This window comes from Siphateles boraxobius, unplaced genomic scaffold, assembly GCF_051911475.1.
Source record: "Siphateles boraxobius isolate OS27281-9 unplaced genomic scaffold, OSU_SipBor_1 35, whole genome shotgun sequence".
NCBI lineage: Eukaryota > Metazoa > Chordata > Actinopteri > Cypriniformes > Leuciscidae > Siphateles > Siphateles boraxobius.
Window position 1 is genome coordinate 15,461,641 of NW_027508975.1, and position 21,986 is coordinate 15,483,626.

The window sequence follows — 21,986 nt, forward strand, 5'->3', positions numbered from 1 at the left end:
GAAGAGATGCTGACGCAGGAGGTGCTGTTTTTTTCTCCTCTTCTTCGATCAGCATTTACAAGCTTGTTTTTATTATTCACTTGTCACAGCAATGACCAAAGGTGCTGATGGAATTTGCTAATAATTTCTGTTTTACAATCTCAGAGCTGCCAAGGCGCAATGCTTTATTTCTCGCGGATTTTATTTAGAGCTTAGAGATTAATGTGAAATAGACTGCATGCACAGCATACGGGCCACCAGGGAAGGTCTTACTGACCAGGTACATTTCCCACTGGCCTTTCATACAAATTCCTAATAAGTATAAAATCAAACATCATATATCATTATATTCCACTAGCGTAGCCAGAAAAGCGTCTCTGGGTGTGCATAAGAAAAACTGGGTGTGCCACATTTATTGTCAGATTAATGTGCAAAAAAACCTTGACCCGGCGTATCACTAACTTTACAGAATAGACTGGGCTGATGTGTAAAACTATGACATGCTCGGCACATAAACATAATACTATATAAAATATAACTCAGGGCTCAACATTAAGGCTTTTGGATTACCTTTTTTTGGACAACATTAAGGATTTTTTGGTGTTGTAAATACAATTTATTCTGAAGCAATATTCTCATCAGTGTTCAGTCAGCTTTTACATATTTAAATCTGCATATTTATGATATTTTAACCTTTATAAAGAGCATGTTCCCCTAATCGGTTTAAATATATGCTTCATCTTTCATTTTAAATTCTTAAATTTATTCAATAAATTCAATTGAAATAGTAAGAAACTATATAGCTATTACCAATCAAATTAATTAATTTACACTGAAATATTACAACTGCATTAAATAATGTTATGAGATTGTTTTAACTATTTTTTGAATATACAAATAGAATGATTGCCTACTTTTAAACACGAAATTAAACCATCAGTAGGGGGCGGCAGATCACCGTATTAATAAGTGAGTTATTGAGTCATTTATTAAAATGATTCGTTCAAACGGCTGAATTGTTAAGGAATGAGGCAGTTGTTTAATAGAGATTTCTAATGTGACGTCATCGTGACGTGAACGCAAAGCATTTTGGGAATCCGCAGCACAAACGTGTGAAGAACGCAGTGTTCAAGATGCCGTCTACCTGCTGTGTTATAAACTGCAATAGTCCTTCTTGCACATTTCTAAAAGATTCAAAAAGTCGAGACAGGACCTATCGTCAAAACTCTACCGACCACTCTAACTTAGTTCATCCAAAACAAACTAGAAAATAAGACTCAAAGTGCTAAATACCTGAATTATCCTTTAAGAACGGATCAATATATTTGTTATCCTTAATTTTAATTAACCCTAACTTTATTCTCATCTGAATGGTAAATAATTGATTTTCGTATAAAATAATACTACCATTAAAAACACATTTGATTTTCTGTTTTAATCAATGTATATGTAACTGCTCTGAAGACAAGAAATGAAAACCAATGCGATATGATTAATGTTCAAAAGATGTAACCCACAGACTGTTTTGAAATGGGGTTGGATGTTGCTTTTAAAACTGTGTGTGTTTGGTTGGGTGACAGTTGTAGGTTACAGCTTGACAAGAGTTTAGAGTGTGAAAAAAGCACAATGTTGTGTTTTATTGCGAGTGTAAGTTACACAAATATAAAGTAAACACTTTGCAGTTTGAATGATAATCTCTATGAACAAAATGACGGAGTATTTCTCCATATTATACTCTCTCACACACGCACAGTTCGATCGCGTCTCTCTCTCTCTCTCTCTCTCTCTCTCTCTCTCTCTCTCTCTCTCTCTCTCTCTCTCTCTCTCTCTCTCTCTCTCACACACACACAGTTCGATCGCGTCTCTCTCTCTCTCTCTCTCACACACACACACACTAACACACTCCAGCATTGCAATCTTGACATGAATTCTGACTGCATCCAGATAGATGATAGAGAGCGAGGAGTGTGGTGCTTAAAACATTAGCATACTTTTGAACGGACGACAGTTTTCTGGTATGGTCCGACAATGTTTTCTTTAGCCCGCTGCATTTTGTAAGATTATATTCTGTTTCTCACGCTATTTTTTTTTTTTCATGCCAGAACACTAGCCTGCTATGCCAGCCCATGTAAACGGGCCAAACATACCCATAATTCTTTGCGTTCTGATGATGTTGCCGCCCAGTTGGTCACATGTCTTAGCGATCTCTATAGGTCATTGAATCTTTGACTCAACCGATTCATTCAAAGCGCTGAATCATTCAGTAGGCTAATGCGGTTAAGTTTTCCGGTGAGATACACTGCACATTTTAAATGTACAAATATTGTAAGTAAACAACAATAGTCCAAGTTTAGAAAAACATTTTTATTAAGACTTTAAAAAATAATTCTGCATCTATTTTTAGGTGTGCCAGGTGCCACTGTGGGTGGCACCGGCAGACCCTGGCACACCCGTGGCTACGCCTATGTTATATTCCCTTGCTCTTTAAAAATAAGAAGTTTTATGTACTGTGCCGAAAGTGCAAAAGTAGACCCATAAGATATATTCATGATTCTGATACAACCATGAGTTCATTAATATGACTGTTATATTTACACGTCAACATCTATCTGACATTCAGTGACAGGTTTGAAGAAAATCAGTGTGAACTGCCAAACATAAAAAAATTATATAAAAAAACAACAAAATAAAAAGTACATCAAGTACCTGAGGGTGGACATATCTTCCTTAGTCGACATGGACGATCCATGCGAGTGCAGATAAGAGGGTGGACGGGAGGCCTGGGGACCCCGGCGGATCAGTTTGCCAGTGACAGGGTCATAGGTCCGCATTTCCGGTGGTGCAAGGGACTTGTGCTGAACAGGGGGGGCCTGGAAGAGAGGCCTCGGGACGGACTCCTGGAGGTCTAGAAATGCGGCGGGACTATTGCTTCTGAAAGACAGTGAAAGATTTTGCACATTTTCGTTTGTTCAGATTGCATATCAAAAAATGTCACTCAGATGGAAACTTTTCTTTTTAAAGTAATAAACAACAATTATAATAATAATACTAATAAATGTCAAATGAAATCAGTCAAAATTACCAAAAACAAACAAACAAAAAAACGTATAAGGGTAAAGTGGATAGGTTACATAAAAAATAGGTTACTTTATATCTTAAATGGAACACAAAAGGAAAAGTTTTGAAAAATATTAACAATGAATAGAGTGAGCACAGATGCTCCCATGTTAAAAAAAAAGCACCATAAAGGCCCATTCACACCAATAACATTAACTATATTAGTGTCTACGCCAATAAATTTCTGTTTATTATAAGCGTGAGCTGCATTTATGTCATTTAGATGTTTAAAAGCTCAAGCTCTTTAATTAATCAAACTGATTGAATGCCAATGTTTGTATTGTTCATCAGCTAGGGAAAAAATGGTCAAAGTGATTCCAATGATACTATTCCTCTGTGTGTCAATCATAGTTGTGGTGTGGACTTCTCTATTCTCATAGAATTATAACAATTATTAAAACTTTATAGTTATAATTCTTGTTGTGGATGGCCTTTTAAAGGTAACAAAAGTATTTCATCTCAATAGTTAGCTCAGTTGTGTGCTATATTTCTAGTCATCTGAAGCCAGATGACGACTTTGTGAGAACAAACAGATTGAAAAATCATGCTTCACAGTCAAGGTTACAATTCACTTTCCATTGACATTCTGCTGAGCATCTCCTTTCATGTGCCTTCATGTGTGAAGGAAATTCATGTGCATTTGGAACAAAGAAAAGGCCATTTTTAACTCGATAATTTAAAATTCTTTAATAGAATTTTTAAAAAAGTCAGTAAACACTGAAAATTTCTTGGCAAATGTGAGAAGTTCAGTGTTTCATATTCTATGTAGAGCCCGACCGATATGGATTTTTGGGGGCCGATGCCGATACCGATTAAAAAAAGCCTAATGCCGATATATCGGCCGATATTATTTATGTGTACAGTAGCAATATTATTGATGTGTGTTATAGTACAGTACCAGTCAAAAGTTTGGACACACTTTCCTATTGGTGTGTACAAACTTTTGATGGGTACTGTATATAGAATACACAGTATTTAAACAGAATAAATATATAAACGTTTTGCAATGATCACTCAAATGTGGTGATCAAACTAACACTTGTGTGACAAAGATATGTAATGGAGGCAGGGGGAATGATAGAATGAGAATGATACATTTGAGCTGTAACCAAACTAGTTTGTTGCATGTTATATTATATTATAGTCTAAATACTGTTGCATAATCTTCACTAACGACTTTGTCTTTTAATTTAGTCATGTTATATAAAACAACTTGTATCAATAAATATATCAAAAGTGTCACTGACATTATCTTCTATTTTTAGTATTAATTCCTCTAATCTCTACCAGTGGAGGAATAACTCAGATCTTTTTACTAAAGTAAAATTTATAGTATCATAATGAAAACGTTTTTAATTTAACAGACTTTTATACTATTTTAAATAAGTAGTAAGCAAAATGTACCTACTAAACGTGAAACTAGGCTACTTTTAATGCAAAATGGCCCTATATAAAGTGTTATAATTATATAAATTATTGGAATATTGCTTGATGTTGTAACGTAGCGTTATAGGCAGAATGAGCTTTAACACTGTGTCTACACACAGGATGCGGTTTATTGCTCGCGTGAGTCGCAATAGCTGTTTACCCAAGAAGCGGAAAAGCACCCGTTACAGAGCAGAATGGGCCATCCGTTTACTGTCGGAGATTTGTCGCTCGCGCCACACATTTTAATCAATGCTTAATCAATCCATTGCCTGGATTTAATAAATAAGAAGTAAATATATCAGACAATATAATCAGGACTTCTCAGCTGCATGCTTGCAATAGTCACAAGCTCACACAATACGTGACAGAGGCTGGCAGCAGAGAAATCAATTCAGTGAATTACACTGCGCAAATCAAAAGTAATAGTCTACTACCCACTGGATGAAGAAGGGTTGGCTCTCAACAGAACATATAATATTCATTTTATTTTATTTTTCGTGTTCGCATTTATGAGGAAAAAACTGACGTGACAAGCTCCGAAAGCGGCACTAAAGTGCTTTAAAACTTTCACATAGACCTCGAACAGAAAGCACAAAGCCTTTCATTAAAGTCAATTTCGTTTTGTATTAATTATATCTCTTGTATTAATTATATTTCTCTCTGGCGCGTTCAAAGATCGCGATTCCGCATCCTCAACTTCATCTTTGCAGCCCACAATGACTGAAAAAACGTGTTATTAATAAACAATTAAAATGTCTCCTTGCTATATTTGATGTATTCATATCATTGCTTTTGCCAGGTCATTGTGACAGCTTTTAGGTGCTTTATTGGCAGCGCCACCCTTACATGAATCACCGCACGCCGCATTTTTTTTTATATTAATTTATCGGCCATTATAAATGCCGATACTGATAGTTATGAAAATGCCTAATATTGGCCGATAATATCGGCTCGCCGATATATCGGTCGGGCTCTAATTCTATGTATGAGTGTTGCAGTTCAGCGAGTGCAAAACACAATGAAAATACTGATAAAACAGAATTGTTGTTACAGTCCTAATACTGTAAGGCCCATGTGAACAAAGGATAAAAGAAAAGCAAGAAAGACAGAGGCAAAGGGAAGGAGTGCAAGAGATAAATACCTGTGTGATTTGTTATAGTCCTCTTTGAGAGGAAAGAGTTCCTCCTCTACTCGCTCCCAGCGCTCCAAGCAGCCCCACAACCAATCAGGATTTACCACATGAAGATGTTTACAGTCCTGAGCTTGACGAACTTTCTCTGTACCTGAAAGAGAGACACACACACACACACACACACACAGATATACATATATATTGAGATAAACAACACCACACTTTCAGTGTGCAAGTTTCTTGCCAGTGTCTCTCACTCCACTATTAGCGGAGAGGAATGTACAGTGCCACAGGCAAAAGAAAACTATCATCTGAATTAATCATGTTGAGAAAAGAAATAAAAGTTTACCACATGACCAATCACTGCTACTGGCTATCAAAAAAAACAGTAATAATTTGTCAAGTTTAAAAAAAAAAATTTAACTTTTGAAATCGAGAACAGATGTGATTCTCAAATCGATCTGTACATACGATACACAGTAGACAAATGGAAAGAGTAACATGCTTCTCTAGATAGCAACTAACAGCAGTTACTACACTGATGCCCAGCCATATTATTATATATATTACAGTCATTTATTAATACATCAAACTATTGTCTTATTTTGCTGCCATTTTATAAAAGAATACACTACTGTTCAAAAGTTTTGTTAGAAAGATTTTTTTTTAATTATTATTCTGCAAGGACACATTAAAATGATCACAGTAAAGTTACAGTAGAGACATGCTACACATGTGTTTGTTTTTCACATTTTTCAAATAAATGCTATGTTTTAAATTTCTATTCATCAATCATGAATTATGAATTAGGCCCTAGGCACAAAATCACTCTCACAGAGCTTTTCCTCGACTGGTGGAATGACCTGCCTATCTCAATTCGAGCAGCTGAGTCTTTAGCCATAATGTTTGAAGACACATTTCATCAGCACCTGACCAATTAATACTAGCACTTGCCTTACCTATTCTATTTGCTTTGTTTTTCTGATAAAATAAATAAAACCTTGCTATGTGTACTGTCCTAGACTAACTGAGATTTGTTACAGCACTTGTACACTGTTGCCCTCTTGCTGGTCTGATTGCTTCTATTGTTCTCATTTGGAAGTCGCTTTGGATAAAAGCGTCTGCTAAATGATTAAATGTAAATGAAAAAAATTAATTAACCAGCAAACCTGTTTTTAATTTTGATAATAATAAGTGTTTCCTGAGCAGCAAATCAGCATAATTTCTGAAGGATAATGTTACACTGAAGACTTAATATTTCAGTTGTTATCACAAGAATAAATTACATTTTAAATTATATTTAAATAGAAAACATTTTAAATTGTAGTAATATTTCAGAATTGTAATGGGTCTCATTCACTAAACATGCAAACGCACAAATTTGGTTTGAAATCTGCGTACCAACGTTTTCAAGAGTAAGAAAAGCAGACATACGTACGCAGTAGGGGTGGAACGGTACATGTATTCGTATTGAACCAAATCGGTACGGGCGTCACGGTTCGGTGCATGAATTAACACAGAGAATACACGGTATAAAAATAAATAAAACTTGCGTGCAAATTAATTAATGTAATGCTGAACTACTGTTAGACACGCGGGTCCTTTAGGGACACCTAATCTGTTGCCCTGCTAGGTTTGTATACTTTAGCCTGCCTCCGCAGCGCAAGCCTCCGCTGACCGCGCGCGCCTTCCCAAATGGACGAGGCATTTATACTTCGCGCTCGCCGGTGTACTATTCTTTGAAACGACAGTCTGCGACTCGGTGTAATTGTCCTCTAAACCATCAGGAATCAGCGGTGAGAAGTAAGGTACACTCTTGAATGTTTATTTTAGTACTTTAGTACTCTACTAACACTTTGGGACACCCAAACCACACTACTAAAGAATCGTGTAAAGCAGTAAACCAGATTATTCCTTGTTACATTAGAAAAAAAATGGATATGAGAAAGTAACCTACAACTAAATTAACGTTATCTTACATTTTCTAAACATTTTTATTTAGTTTGTGAACCTTTTTATAAAAAATGGCCATTTATTTTTATTTAAAGGGCCTATGTCTGCTATTGTTGGCTCATTTTGTTAATGTAAGCTATTAATTTAGACGCAAGAACTGGGTGTAAAATATAATAAAAATAAAAATAATTGCCTTCTGCATTTTTGTTTTGCTTTTCCCTCCATTGTACCAAACTCGTACCGAACTGTGATGTCTGAACCGAACCGTGACTTCTGTGTACCGTTCCCCCCCTAATGCGCAGATATTGAATCTGGGTCTGTACTCTGTATAAAATATGAAAGCCCTTATATGGAAATGTTTTGGGTGTGTTTTATGCAAATTAATAAACTCATGCATGCGGCCGCTCATTTAGAATACTTTTGAATTGTAGTGTATAATTTATTGAAAGTTTATAAAATATATGCAATAAAAAAAACATCAAGACTTGACATTTGAAAACACAACAGGATTAAAACTTCTTTACAATAGCTTTTATGATGGAATTTAATTATACAGCAAACCCAGCAGCAAAAACATCTTGAAGTGATTGGGTTCATAAAGCATTATTATATTACAGGAGAATTGTATCGATTTTACGGTTTTCAATCTCCTTGCATTCTGATGCAATTGAATGCATTCAATTGAAAATGCAATCAGTGTTTTCAGAATGTGATGAGTAAAGAACAGTTACACAATTCTACCTCTGCCTGCTGATCTATGTATACATATTTTTCTACCATTGTAGTCAAAATTGTGTGGTGCCATGATAAAAAGTTATGCTTGTCTTATCAAACACCACTAATCATGTTGGTCCAAATAGGCCATGAATAAAATCTGCTCACATCCACCTACTGACTTTCATTATGGAACGTCCTGTTTCGCTGCCTTTGTCTGAATTGATCATGTGTGAAGTTGTGTCTGTAAAAGCGAGGGATTAGAAAGCGGGAAGGACATGCACGCAATTACACAATCCAGCCACCAGACAAATAATTTGGCATCAAAGGCTGAGATCTGTAAAAAGCTGTCAAAAAAAATACAGTACAGTAAAGGGAGAGAAAATTTGGCAGCTCTTCGCTTCTTTTTTTCTCCCGTATGGCTTTGTGGATTTCCTTCCACTCTTCCTCTCATTAGCCGTTCGAAATTTAAACTGTCTTGCGGTCGCTGTGTTTGGCAGAGCTGAGGCTGCTTTTGGACAAATGCAGGGGGATGGGGGGGTAACAGTCTAATATGGCAGTGTGGTGACATTGGAGTGTGGAAATGTTTGCTTAATGCTTAATGGTGGCCAATTAGACAGCACTCGACAGTAATTACATTTGCACTTGATCGTCCAAGTGTGTGTCTCAGTGTATGTGTGTGTGTGGGCTTTTTCGGGGGTGGATAGTGTCAAGATGAGCACAGAGGAACAATAAACTCATTTGGGTTTGAATAAATAGAAGTTCATGAAGCTCCAAGACTGTGTGTCAGACTTGATGTTGACCTTCGGCTAATTCCAGTCCTGTTATTTACTCTTTAAAGTGAAGAATAACTTCAGGTTATGTCATCTAGAAGTTATTCTGCCAGAGAAAAGGATGACGCTAAAATAATCAAGCATCATAAAATGCTTGATCTGGATGATGCATAATTCAATAGCAATGCGTATATCCAGAGTTGCGAAGAAGAATATGCATAAAACATTTGCAAATAAAGCACCAATTCAATTCCACATGTTCAAGAAAACAATCTTCACTTCCAAGGATACTGGCGCAAAGTATAAGTAATAAAAAAAAATTTAAAAATGGGAAGGCTGTGACTCTTTTTTTCCCCCTACATAATAAATTAGTTGCGCCTCGGAGATGAAATGCAATAAAAACGCTGTCATTTTTGTGAACGCAATCATACAAGACAGTTTTGGGACGTAGTTATACCAAATTTTGTTGCACATCCAGGAATTTATTCGGTAGGTGTGTTTCTGTTGTAGTTTATGTACGTTTTCTTACAGAATAAAAAAAATATCCTTAATTGAGCGGATGTGTTTTTTATGGCCATTTTAAGATTTTATGTGCATCTTGACCTTTCCACCCAGTCTTTTTTATTCAATACTTTTAAATTCACAAAATAATGTATGGATGGAAACATCTTTTGTCATTAGGAAATTTATTTTGTTGTTAATGTAAGTAAACCAATGTAAGTTTATCTAGTTTAAAACAAGCATAAATATAGCCTTGACATTTTTTTATTTCACTATCAAGTAAAAAGTAATGATTACAGTAAGTTCAAAAAATACCAATTGGTTGCACCACATGACTGATTTGGCATACTTCTTTTCTAATTGTAATAATTGAAAATAATTTAATTCTTTAGCAAATAATTGTTAAAGATTATTTCAAACTTTTTATCTTTTTAAGAATTTAGATTTTTTTATGTTCCCCAAAAATATACAAATTTATTTTTAAAAAATGTATATAAACTTTATAGAAGAGAATAAAAACTGCATCATGTCATTGATCCATATCATAGTGCAAACTACATAGACTATAGTCATGATTGTACGGTTGTAACGATACCATCATGTCAAGATTCGATACATATCACGATACTGAACTCACGATACGATATTATTGCGATACTCCAAGACATATAGTAAAAAGTTAACAAAAAATGTACTGTTGATGCTTTAAAATGCTGTGTGCTACATTGAGGTGGAAATGAATAAGCTTGGACTTAGGGCTGAAAATACAGAATTATTTTAGACAAAATTGCTTGCACTCTGGCACTGACTAGATATATTACTAATAATGTTGGCCACTTTTTACAGGTAACATAAGACATTTAGCCTGATCATAACCCACAGATGTTCTGTTATCATACATTATATTCAACATTATATTTAGTCGTTTAATGTAGTACTGACACTAAAACTCTATAAACTTGAATTTTTTCTCACAGTAATTTTCACTTTGGGTGAACTATACACAGTCACATTTTTGTATTGCGATATATTGTGAAACGATTTATTGTTACACCACAACATGATTGTCAATGTCACATTCCAACATCCTCATTGACAGACAAAATTAAAATTGTGGCGTGCATATTAAAAAAAGGCCATTGTGCTACTGTTGGAAATGTTTTGTCGGGAAAAGAAAAGGAGCCTGGAGTGTCTGCACTATGCAGTCAGTCATGACCAGTGTCGGGAGTAACGCGTTACAAAAGTAATGCATTACAGTAACATATTACTTTTTGCTGTAACGCTGTAGTGTAAGGCATTACTAATCAATTTTCAGTAATATTTTACTATATTACATGTTCAGTTACGCTTGCGTTACAACACACTTTTAGTTTTAATTGTAAAAAAACAACAACAAAAAAACACCAAGACCGCGAGACATTAACGAATGAAAAATGCAAGTAGGCTAAGTTCGTGTCCAAGTTTGTAAATTAAGACTAAATGGCAGCGTCTGATATATTTTTTTATAGCGATTTGTTTTTTACAGGAGTGCCGTGAGTCATGATTTCGGCCTCTGTGCTTGCGCTGGCCAGTGGAAAAGTGGCTAATGGGTGAAGATGCCATGAAGAAGACATGTACATTCAGTGATGGACATATGCGCATTAGGCTACTCCATTTGTTCTGTGTTTTCTTTCTAAACAGTTAGGCTGTTTAGGTGGTATTTTTCTTGTTTTCATCACGCAATCATTTTTGATGCGGTGGTGACGCGTTCACGTAAGATGATGTAAGGAAAGCAACTAAAAGCTGTCACAAAGAACCGGCAAAAGCAATGATAATGAATATGTCAAATATAGCAAGGAGACATTTTAATTGTTTATTAATAAAGATGACGTTGACGTTGCTGACTCGCGATCTTCGCAGTAGTGAATGCGCCAGAGAGAAATGCATATTTCATACAGATAAACAGAGAGCAGTCCGTTTTCTTTCGTTTTTCATTGTTCTGTTTACAAGTAGACATTTCAATATGTAACTGCTTTTGGTGCCGCTTCAGAGCGGTCGCGACCGTAACGGAGAACTGTCACGCACATTGTTTTTTCCTCATAAATGCGAACACGAAAAATAAAATAAAATGAATATTTTATGTTCTGTGGAGAGCCAACCCTTCTTCATCCGGTGGGTAGTATAACTTTTGATTTGCGCAGTGTAATTCACAGAATTACAAAAAAATATTTTGCCTCCTAAAAGTTAAATATTATTTTTGTCACCCATGAATGAATGCGTGAGTATTTCCCTCATATTAAATATAAAACGCATGTGTAGACTGATATTTTTCTAATGTCTGGACTCTTTTAAGGGGGTATCCTATGGATAAACAGACGTTTCAATATATTGGTATTAAATGCATTTTCTGAGAATTTATATTTCAAGTTTTGACTGCAAATGTCAGGTCCATAACGTTGGAAATCCCCAATTTCAAATAATTTATCCTCAACTAGTTTTGTAGTGTAGGTCTATGTATTTTATAATGTTAAAGGATAACTAAACACTACAACAACTTTTTTTAGTTGATGATCTGTAAGAATGGAGCTTCATAAATGCTGTTCATTGATTCCAGTAAATTTTTTGACATTTGGGTTTAAAGTGTTTTAATTCTACAATATATGGTGCAAAAACGTCTGAGTGCTGCCCTCTTCAGGTTGAACGGTGGCTTCTGCAGTTGAATTTTCCTATTGGATGTTTGCGGTGGTTCGTGACGTAGCGGTTGCCGGTGACAAGGGCAGGTTCCATAAAAAGAGATGCATCTCAGGTGCACACCCCCCTCCGCTGGGCTATGCCCACTTTTCCAGCATTTTTCAAATATTGCCAGTGGGTGGAGTCAGGCTCTGACCAGGGGTTTAGTTACCCTTTAACTTCAAAATTCAAATAATACTAATAGTAATTTAAAGATGTGGTAGCATTGGATTTGGACGGGAAGGATAACTCTTGGAGTTGGAAGGGGTGTGTCGCGATTCTCCAGGTTCATGGATCTGAGTTTCGTGTAATCATTTTGCTAAGCCCATCATTTTTGTTGACCTCTCTGATTAGCACAGAGTTGAGACAAAGTTCGTCTCCACTGCTTATGACACAATGCACCAGAGCTCGAGACTAACGCCGTCCTATCGTCCTGGGGACGATAGAAAATGTGTTTAGGACGAACAGAAATATTCTCCAGGACGTCTACAGGACGAAAGACATTTTTGTATGTGTGTTCATTTATTACTATCCTATTAGGCTAACTTACTTAGAAAATGCCAAAATTAACCGACCAAACGCTGACTACAACGGAGCGCGTCTTCTCATGCTGTTACTATAGTTACTATCACTGGCCGCTACTCACCCGGAGACGTGTTCCGCGGTACCGGGTGCATATGGGTGCATCTATCAAATGACTTAATGACATCGCATATATGTTGCGCTGGTTAAACAACGGTAAAACATATTGCTTTGCTTTTCATATTTGCTAAATAATAGCTACCGTCTGTGTCTGTCTCAATGGGGCTGTTTACACCTGGCCACTTCATGCGTTTTCTCAGATCGGTAAGCTATCTGATTTATCAAAACGATTCCATTTACATCTGAATGCACCAATCAGGCGAGTCAGATACATCTCTTAAAAAATTACCAATCAACACCTCTATGAGATCTGCTCGTCACATTAACAAAAGGATCAAAATAAACTACAACCTCACACAGAGCACTGTGCATTTAAATATAACACAGATATGAGTAAGCAGACAAACCTGTCAAAAAAACATCTTTTTTGGTGTAAAATATTTTTCTGATAAAAATTGTGATTATGATTAAAAAATTTGCTGTTTTTTTGAAGGGCTGCACAAGTTGGCCAAACATTTTATGATATCACATATAAAATGTGTATAGTAACCATAATATAATAATGATAATAATTTTACAGTAGAAACTAAGGGCCTGCATTGGGATTGAGTCCCGCCGGGTCCCGCGGGACCCAAAGCAAATCTCGCGGGAGCGGGCGGTTTGAACTTTGTTGCGGGCGGGAATGGGCGGCTAAAAAAAACCCTGCGGGATCGGGAGGTAGCCTAGTGGAGAATGAGATGTCAATAAATGACGTGGAAAAGAACCTCAAATGAGGTATTTACAGCACAAAACGTAAGCAAGGCAAGTCTGACATTTGGAGAAGTTTCTCAATTGTTTGTGACAAAGATGGAAAGGAACTGGACTTTGTTCATTGTGACAAATGTACATAGGATATATATATTGACATTGACAATTGATGTATTATCACCGATTCCGACTTGTCAATTACAGCGAAGTTTTTGAATTTTTTGTATACTGTATTTTCTTGTGGTAGGCTATATTTTTTTCCCTCTCGGGGTGTTGTTTTGCTTTGCGGCATCATATTTGCTGTGATAGGTCCACAACAGTGCGTTTTTACCTGTCCTGTTTATTATTTAAATTATTGTAGAAAGATGTAGACAGTGGTACGCCTGCATTAACTTCACTGTTGTTGAGATTTTCCCAGAAAACGACGGCTCATTCATTTAAGAAAGAAGTTGAAGAGAGACCTCAAAAGATCTGCAATCATGTATTTGTATGTATTTATTTAAATCCATTTATCTAAATGTATTAGAAGAATAGCTAGAAAAACAGCAAATAAATAAAAAATAAATAAATACATTTAAATAAAAAAATCAATTAAATAAAAATACATTTAGATAAATAGATTTAAATAAATACAAATACATGATTGTATTGGATCCTAAGATACGACTATCTTTTAATGATCAGTGCGTCAGATGCAGGCCAGGGAAACGAAACAAACAATCCCATGAAGCTCTTTAATAATAGCAATACAGCAAAACATACAGGTCCTTCTCAAAAAATTAGCATACTGTGATAAAGTTCATTATTTTCCATAATGTAATGATAAAAATTAAACTTTCATAGATTTTAGATTCATTGCACACCAACTGAAATATTTCAGGTCTTTTATTGTTTTAATACAGATGAGTTTGGCATACAGCTCATGAAAACCCCAAATTCCTATCTCAAACAATTAGCATATCATGAAAAGGGTCTCTAAACGAGCTATTAACCTAATCATCTGAATCAACTAATTAACTCTAAACACCTGCAAAAGATTCCTGAGGCTTTTAAAAACTCCCTGCCTGTTTCATTACTCAAAACCGCAATCATGGGTAAGACCGCCGACCTGACTGCTGTCCAGAAGGCCATCATTGACACCCTCAAGCAAGAGGGTAAGACACAGAAAGAAATTTCTGAACAAATAGGCTGTTCCCAGAGTGCTGTATCAAGGCACCTCAGTGGGAAGTCTGTGGGAAGGAAAAAGTGTGGCAAAAAACGCTGCACAACAAGAAGAGGTGACCGGACCCTGAGGAAGATTGTGGAGAAGGACCGATTCCAGACCTTGGGGGACCTGCGGAAGCAGTGGACTGAGTCTGGAGTAGAAACATCCAGAGCCACCGTGCACAGGCGTGTGCAGGAAATGGGCTACAGGTGCCGCAATCCCCAGGTCAAGACACTTTTGAACCAGAAACAGCGGCAGAAGAGCCTGACCTGGGCTACAGAGAAGCAGCACTGGACTGTTGCTCAGTGGTCCAAAGTACTTTTTTCGGATGAAAGCAAATTTTGTTTGTCATTCGGAAATCAAGGTGCCAGAGTCTGGAGGAAGACTGGGGAGAAGGAAATGCCAAAATGCCTGAAGTCCAGTGTCAAGTACCCACAGTCAGTGATGGTCTGGGGTGCCATGTCAGCTGCTGGTGTTGGTCCACTGTGTTTTATCAAGGGCAGGGTCAATGCAGCTAGCTATCAGGAGATTTTGGAGCACTTCATGCTTCCATCTGCTGAAAAGCTTTATGGAGATGAAGATTTCATTTTTCAGCACGACCTGGCACCTGCTCACAGTGCCAAAACCACTGGTAAATGGTTTACTGACCATATTACTGTGCTCAATTGGCCTGCCAACTCTCCTGACCTGAACCCCATAGAGAATCTGTTGGATATTGTGAAGAGAAAGTTGAGAGACGCAAGACCCAACACTCTGGATGAGCTTAAGGCCGCTATCGAAGCATCCTGGGCCTCCATAACACCTCAGCAGTTCCACAGGCTGATTGCCTCCATGCCACGCCGCATTGAAGCAGTCATTTCTGCAAAAGGATTCCCGGCCAAGTATTGAGTGCATAACTGAACATAATTATTTGAAGGTTGACTTTTTTTGTATTAAAAACACTTCTTTTATTGGTCGGATGAAATATGCTAATTTTTTGAGATAGGAATTTTGGGTTTTCATGAGCTGTATGCCAAAATCATCAGTGTTAAAACAATAAAAGACCTGAAATATTTCAGTTGGTGTGCAATGAATCTAAAATAAATGAAAGTTTAATTTTTATCATTACATTATGGAAAATAATGAACTTTATCACAATATGCTAATTTTTTGGGAAGGACCTGTATACGTGTTTTTTCCTGCGGGACGGGAGAAGACACAAAATCAATGCATCTCTATTATTGTGCGGTAGGGTTGGGCGGTATTTCGGTAATATCGTATACCGCGGGGTCTTAAAATAGCAACGGTATCAGTTTCAATACCGTCATTACCGGCACTTATATATAATAAATAAATATAATTCATTCAATGCCTAAAAATGCTTATATAGTTGTCATCAAGTGACAGTGTGGAGGAGAGAGAGAGGGAGAAGGGAGAGGCGGTAAATACTGACTAGGCAATTTGTAAATGTTGCAATAAAAAAGGTGACGGCGAGAGATGGAAACACCTCTAACCTAATGTCCCATCTCCGAAACAACCACCCACTCAGTGCGGCGAGGATGCATTTTTCCCCGAGTTCATTAAATAAGCACATTCGTTTATATTTGTTAAAATATTATAATGTTATTTTTTTTTTACGTTGATAATGAAAACTGAACAGCACGAGTAAGATGGGATGCATCGGGAGTCAGACATTGACTACTTAATTAAGTTTCATTTTGTAAAAGGCCTTTCTTTAAAGTGAATTTCTTTTTGTATAAATTGTATCCTAATTTTAATAATATTTTTTTTATCAACCAATAATAAATAAGAATCAAATATAGCAGACAAAATAATCATGACATGATCGTGCCCTGGCGCGCCGCGGTCACTTGCATTGAAATCTCATCATAAATTAACCGAAACTCAGTGTGTCTCACACAGACATGACAGATATCTAAATAAAGCTTGAAATTTCATTAAACGAAACAATTCAAAACGAAAAGAAATAAGCCACTCGACGATTATTTAATCCATGATGTGCATTTCTCTCTATGCGCGTTCATATGGAAATGGCGATCATCAAATTAAACGAAACTATTCAAAACGAAAAGAAATAGGCTAGCCTACTCTCTGATTATTTAATCCATGATGTCCATTTCTCTCTATCGTTCACTATGGAGATGGCTATTCGTCAATTTCTTTAAACGAAACAATTCAAAAGGAAAAGAAATATAGGCAGCATACTCTCTGATTAATCCAGGATGTGCATTTCTCTCTATACGCGCGTTAACCACGGAGATATCAATCGTCAATTTCTTTAAACGAAACAATTCAAAACGAAAAGAAAAAGGCTAGCCTATACCTTCTGATTATGTAATCCATGATTTGCATTTCTCTCTATATATGCGCGTCCACTAGGAGATGGCGATCGTCAACTTAATCTTTGCAGCACTGACAGAAAAGTTGTATTAATAAAAATCAATGGACGCGTGTCACCGGATTTACAAATGCACTTGTTGCTTGTTAATTTAATTTAAATGAATTAATAAAATGAATACAATTGTCATAATTAAAATAATTAAATATTATTAATTGTCCCATTTTTGCTCATTTATAAATGGTATTTATATCTACCACTCCCTCAGCACCTGGGTTAAACAATTATTTGGCGCCAACATATTATAACGGCCCACGTATTAAAAATAGTCGAGTCTAAATAGGGCTACGGCTCATATTACATTTAATGCCGTCAACAGGGATCAGACACAACGTGCACGGGTTGGCCTTGATTTTTTTTTAAATAAAAATAAAAATGTTTTTTATGCTCGATCTGGTATTCAGTTTCTGAACGGTGTAGACACAAGCCAACAGTTTGGTGACGCTGTCTGAGCCTTAAGTCATAATTTTTAATTAGTCACGGTAATACCGTATACCCCGGTAAAAAAAGGAGGAGGTTTGACGGTATCAAAATTTGGATACCGCCCAAGCCTATTGTGCGGGAATAAATTCTAACCAGTTTTGCGGGTGCGGGCGGGAGTGGACATACATATTGCGGGAGCGGGCGGGACTGTAACGCATACGTTGCGGGAGTGGGCGGTAATGGTCAGAAATTCGGCGGGCGAGCGCGGGATGAAAAAAAACAGTCCCGCGCACGTCTCTAGTACAAACTGTAAAATTATCATACTGAAATTTATGGCTGTTCATTTGCAAACGTTAAATCTTTGATTTTGCAAGAAAATCTTAAAGTTTCTATTTCGTTGACAACAGTCAGTTTATAAGCGCTTCTCATTACAAGTATGGGAAGATGGTCGACGCATGTTCCATCCCAAATGCACGTTATAGCGAACCCAAACTCAGATGCAGATTTGAAGCTCGTGTGGCGCAACATTTATTGTGAACCGAGCGGCTGAGACAATGAAAACACTGGATCATGAGCACCACAAGTGCAAATTAATAGAACCACGCTTTGCTCTGAAACATGCAGCACATACATTTATTTTTATTTAATCAAACCACAGCTTTTGAGATTTGATATTCGCACTAGACCATAACCCCAATTTCGTTATATTAATCATGCAGCCCTTCAGGACTTCCCTAAGGCCAACTAGTTGTTCAGACAACCCACTGATTAGCAGTGCTGGGTAGATTACTTACCAATTGTAGTCAGTTACTGATACCAAATTACATGACAAAAATTGTAGTAAGTAACATAATCCATTCCATTACATATTTAAGGTAATATAATTTACTTTTGACCCAACTCATTTAACACATTGATTTGAATAGGATCATTTTCTACCATATTGATATAAAATACAAAGATAAAGAAAATATATTACATTCTTTGTTATCAAAAACATAAAGTGCATTAAATATTACATTACGTTAGGGTTTTCCACAAAGGGGTACATGATGTTACTGCAAGAAAAATAAAAATAAAAATAAATAACTATCAAAATAAAACACAAATATTTTGTTTACCTGCATGTCAAGAGACCATTAATCGACATCAGTGGACGGTGAACTTAATTTTATTATTCAATTAATTTTATTATTGACCTAATTTATTACCTTAAAATCTCAGTGGGTACTTCGTGGAAATATATTAGGTCAAAGAGGTTCAGCTGACAAAAAAGTTGGTGAATACCTGCATTGCATTTAAATATGAAATGACGTGAATTTGTACATTTTAATCTGTTTGAAAGACAAAAGCCTTCCTAAGACTGTAAACATGGCTAAATTACTCACCGAGTAATAATTTAAATAATAATAATAATGTGTTCGTTAAGTGCTGATTAGATATGCAGTGTTGAGAAAACACTTCTTAAAAGTGAAATGATTTCTGTGGATCTCAGTTTTCAGTGATAGGCTCATTACTAGTTTTCTGGTCTGTGTTTGCAATTCCACAAACCTGGATGACCTTCTGAACGCAAACAAGTAGTTGGCTTGTTTAGAAAAGAAAATGGAAAATATAATTAAAAAAAAAGTGGACAATCAATAAATTATGATTTATTTACTGCCACTGTGAGAATAACATGTAATCAATAAAAAAGTAACTAAGTCTGATTATTTTAAATTATTTTAAAACGTAATCTACAGTGCATGCAGAATTATTAGGCACGTTGATTTTTTTATCATACCTTTTTTCCAGGCACATTTTGCCAATTCCAAACCACATTAATCTTAATAACTACCATTAATTTAGCATTTAATCATTTATAAGTTATATATACTTTTTCATGATGGCTGGAAATGAAAAACACTTATATTCAGGTGTGCAGAATTATTAGGCACGTTTTCTGTTACAGATAAAATAAGCCAAAAAAGAGATTTAACTAACACTTAAAAAGTCAAAAATTATGAAACGCCAATGAGAAGGATGCAATACTAATGCAATACTAGAAATTGCAGTTAAGGCATGACCATTGGACAGTGAAATGCTCATTGGGTCAGACAAATACAGGTGGAGAAGAAAAGACACATGTTAACTGCAAAAGAATTCAGAATTAAGGTGAAGAATTAAGTGTGAAACCACCAGGAACCCTTTAGTCTCCAGCGCCACCATTTCCCACCATCTTCACTCTTGAAGGACCAGCACCACATCCTCTTGTACCACTGTTTGAAAAATTCATCTTCCAGAATCTGCCAGTATGTTTTGTAAGTACATTTTTTAGTCCATCTCTACAAAACGACTTCAGGGTAGGAGATGGACTAAAAATGTACTACAAATTAACTCCCAAAACTTACTGCCAGATTCTGGAAGATGAATTCTTCAAACAGTGGTACAAGAGGCTGTGGTGCTGGTCCTTCAAGAGTCACTCTCAATCTGTCTGTCTATAAAGCCTATAAAAAACAGTCTTCATATATTTTACTACACTTGTGATTCTTATTAAGCGGGGGGATTTTTTTAGGATTATTAGCAGTTCTGGAAAATGGTGGCACTGGAGACTAAAGGGTTTCTGATGGTTTTACACTTAATTCTTCACTCTTTTGCGTTTAACGTGTCTTTTCTTCTCTACCTGTTTTTGTCTGACCCTGCTGACCCAATGAGCATTTCACTGTCCACTGGTCATGCCTTAACTGCAACTTCTAGTATTGCATTAGAATTGCATCCTTCTCATGGGCATTTAATATTTTTTGACTCTTCAGTCTTAGTTAAATCTCTTTTTTGGCTTATTTTATCTGTAAAAGAAAAAGTGCCTAATAATTCTGCACACCTCAATTCAAGGCGTTTTTCATTTCCAGCCTTCATGAACAAGTATGTATCACTTATAATTATAAATGATTAAATACAAAATTAATAGTAGTTAAGATTAATGTGGGTTTGGAATTGTCGAGATGTGCCTGGAAAAAAATATGATCAGAAAATCGACATGCCTAAAAATTTTGCACGTACTGTAATTATAAGCACTTAATTTTTTGAATCTGAATGTGCAATCAGTTACTACCCAGCACTGCTGACTAGTCACTTTTGAAAATATCCCTTCTTTACTAATGTGTTTTAAGCATGCATGTTAATATTTTCTTATATCTTCAGCTTCCACTGATTGTGACTGAAAGCATTGAGACTTCAGATAGTCTACCTACAAAAGAATCTAACAGTGACTCACCTGCACGTGCAGCAATAAGGTGGGTGGTGCGGTTAGGGTCTTTGGCATTGAGCACCAAGGTCTTGCCAAGCTTGGCACCCAATGCCTTGGCGTGATACCACTCCCTCGTGCGCTCCATTGGGTAGTTGGTGGGATACAGGCCGCTGAAAATTACTGTAGTGCCCTCCAGCGAGCGGCCTTTCAGTTCCGGAACGATTTTTCGAATGTCCGGAGTCTCTGAACTTTCTTTCTTAAGGAAGGCCTCATAGCGTGAGTAATACTCACTGTGGATTCGAACCAAAACCTCCTCCAAGTAAATGAGGTGGTCGTCCTGGTCAATGTCTTCCTCTTCCTCATCATCCTCATCCTCCATACTATGATCTAAAGACTCCTCACCCATAGTGACACCTGACTGCTCACTGTTTTGAGACTCTGTTTCAACTTCCTTCTTGTCAGAACAGCCGTTGCCTAAATCACTGAGACCCTCGGGATCTGTTTCTGGGACATCATCCCCCTCTGTTCTCGGTTTGTCCCCATCCCCATCTTCCACTTTGCTTTTACACTCCTCTGTTTTTGTTTGTTTGGTTTTCCCAGCGTCCACTGGCTGTCCTTCGCCATCACTGTCAGATAATCCCATTTTACCCTCGCTTTCGCTGTCGCTCGAAAGGTCAAAATCCAGATCATTGGCAGTGGCGTCAAGAGCAGTGTTTGGGATGTCAGTCTCACCTGAGGTAGATGTAACACCTGAGCTGCCCTCGCCCTCCATTTTCGCATTACACTTGTCATCTCTGCTCTCACTCTCCCCTGTGGGGTGAGTCCTCTCATTGGCTGAAGCTCCCTGAGTGGTGGTGGCAGAGGACAACTCCTCATGCCCAGTTTTTCTGTCTTTGCTGGATTTCCTGAGGCCGTTTCTCTGTTCCTCCTGTCCTGATGATTCCAAGTTCTCTGCAGGTCGCCCGGCCTGGCTACCTACAGCATGGTAACAGAAGTAATGCTTGGTTATTATTAATATAACAATTAAAACTCTAGGGCTGCAC

General features: G+C 36.8%; 1 protein-coding gene across 1 annotated transcript in view; it reads right to left on the reverse strand.

Annotated features, from left to right (window-relative positions):
* ctdp1 (CTD (carboxy-terminal domain, RNA polymerase II, polypeptide A) phosphatase, subunit 1) overlaps nt 1-21,986 on the reverse strand; it is a 124,387-nt gene that overhangs the window by 88,711 nt on the left and 13,690 nt on the right. The window contains exons 8-10 of the mRNA XM_077196536.1: nt 20,971-21,918; nt 5,666-5,807; nt 2,686-2,910 (exon numbers count right to left, since the gene is read on the reverse strand). Coding sequence (XP_077052651.1) covers nt 2,686-2,910; nt 5,666-5,807; nt 20,971-21,918 — 1,315 coding nt within the window. The remainder of the gene's footprint in view (nt 1-2,685; nt 2,911-5,665; nt 5,808-20,970; nt 21,919-21,986) is intronic.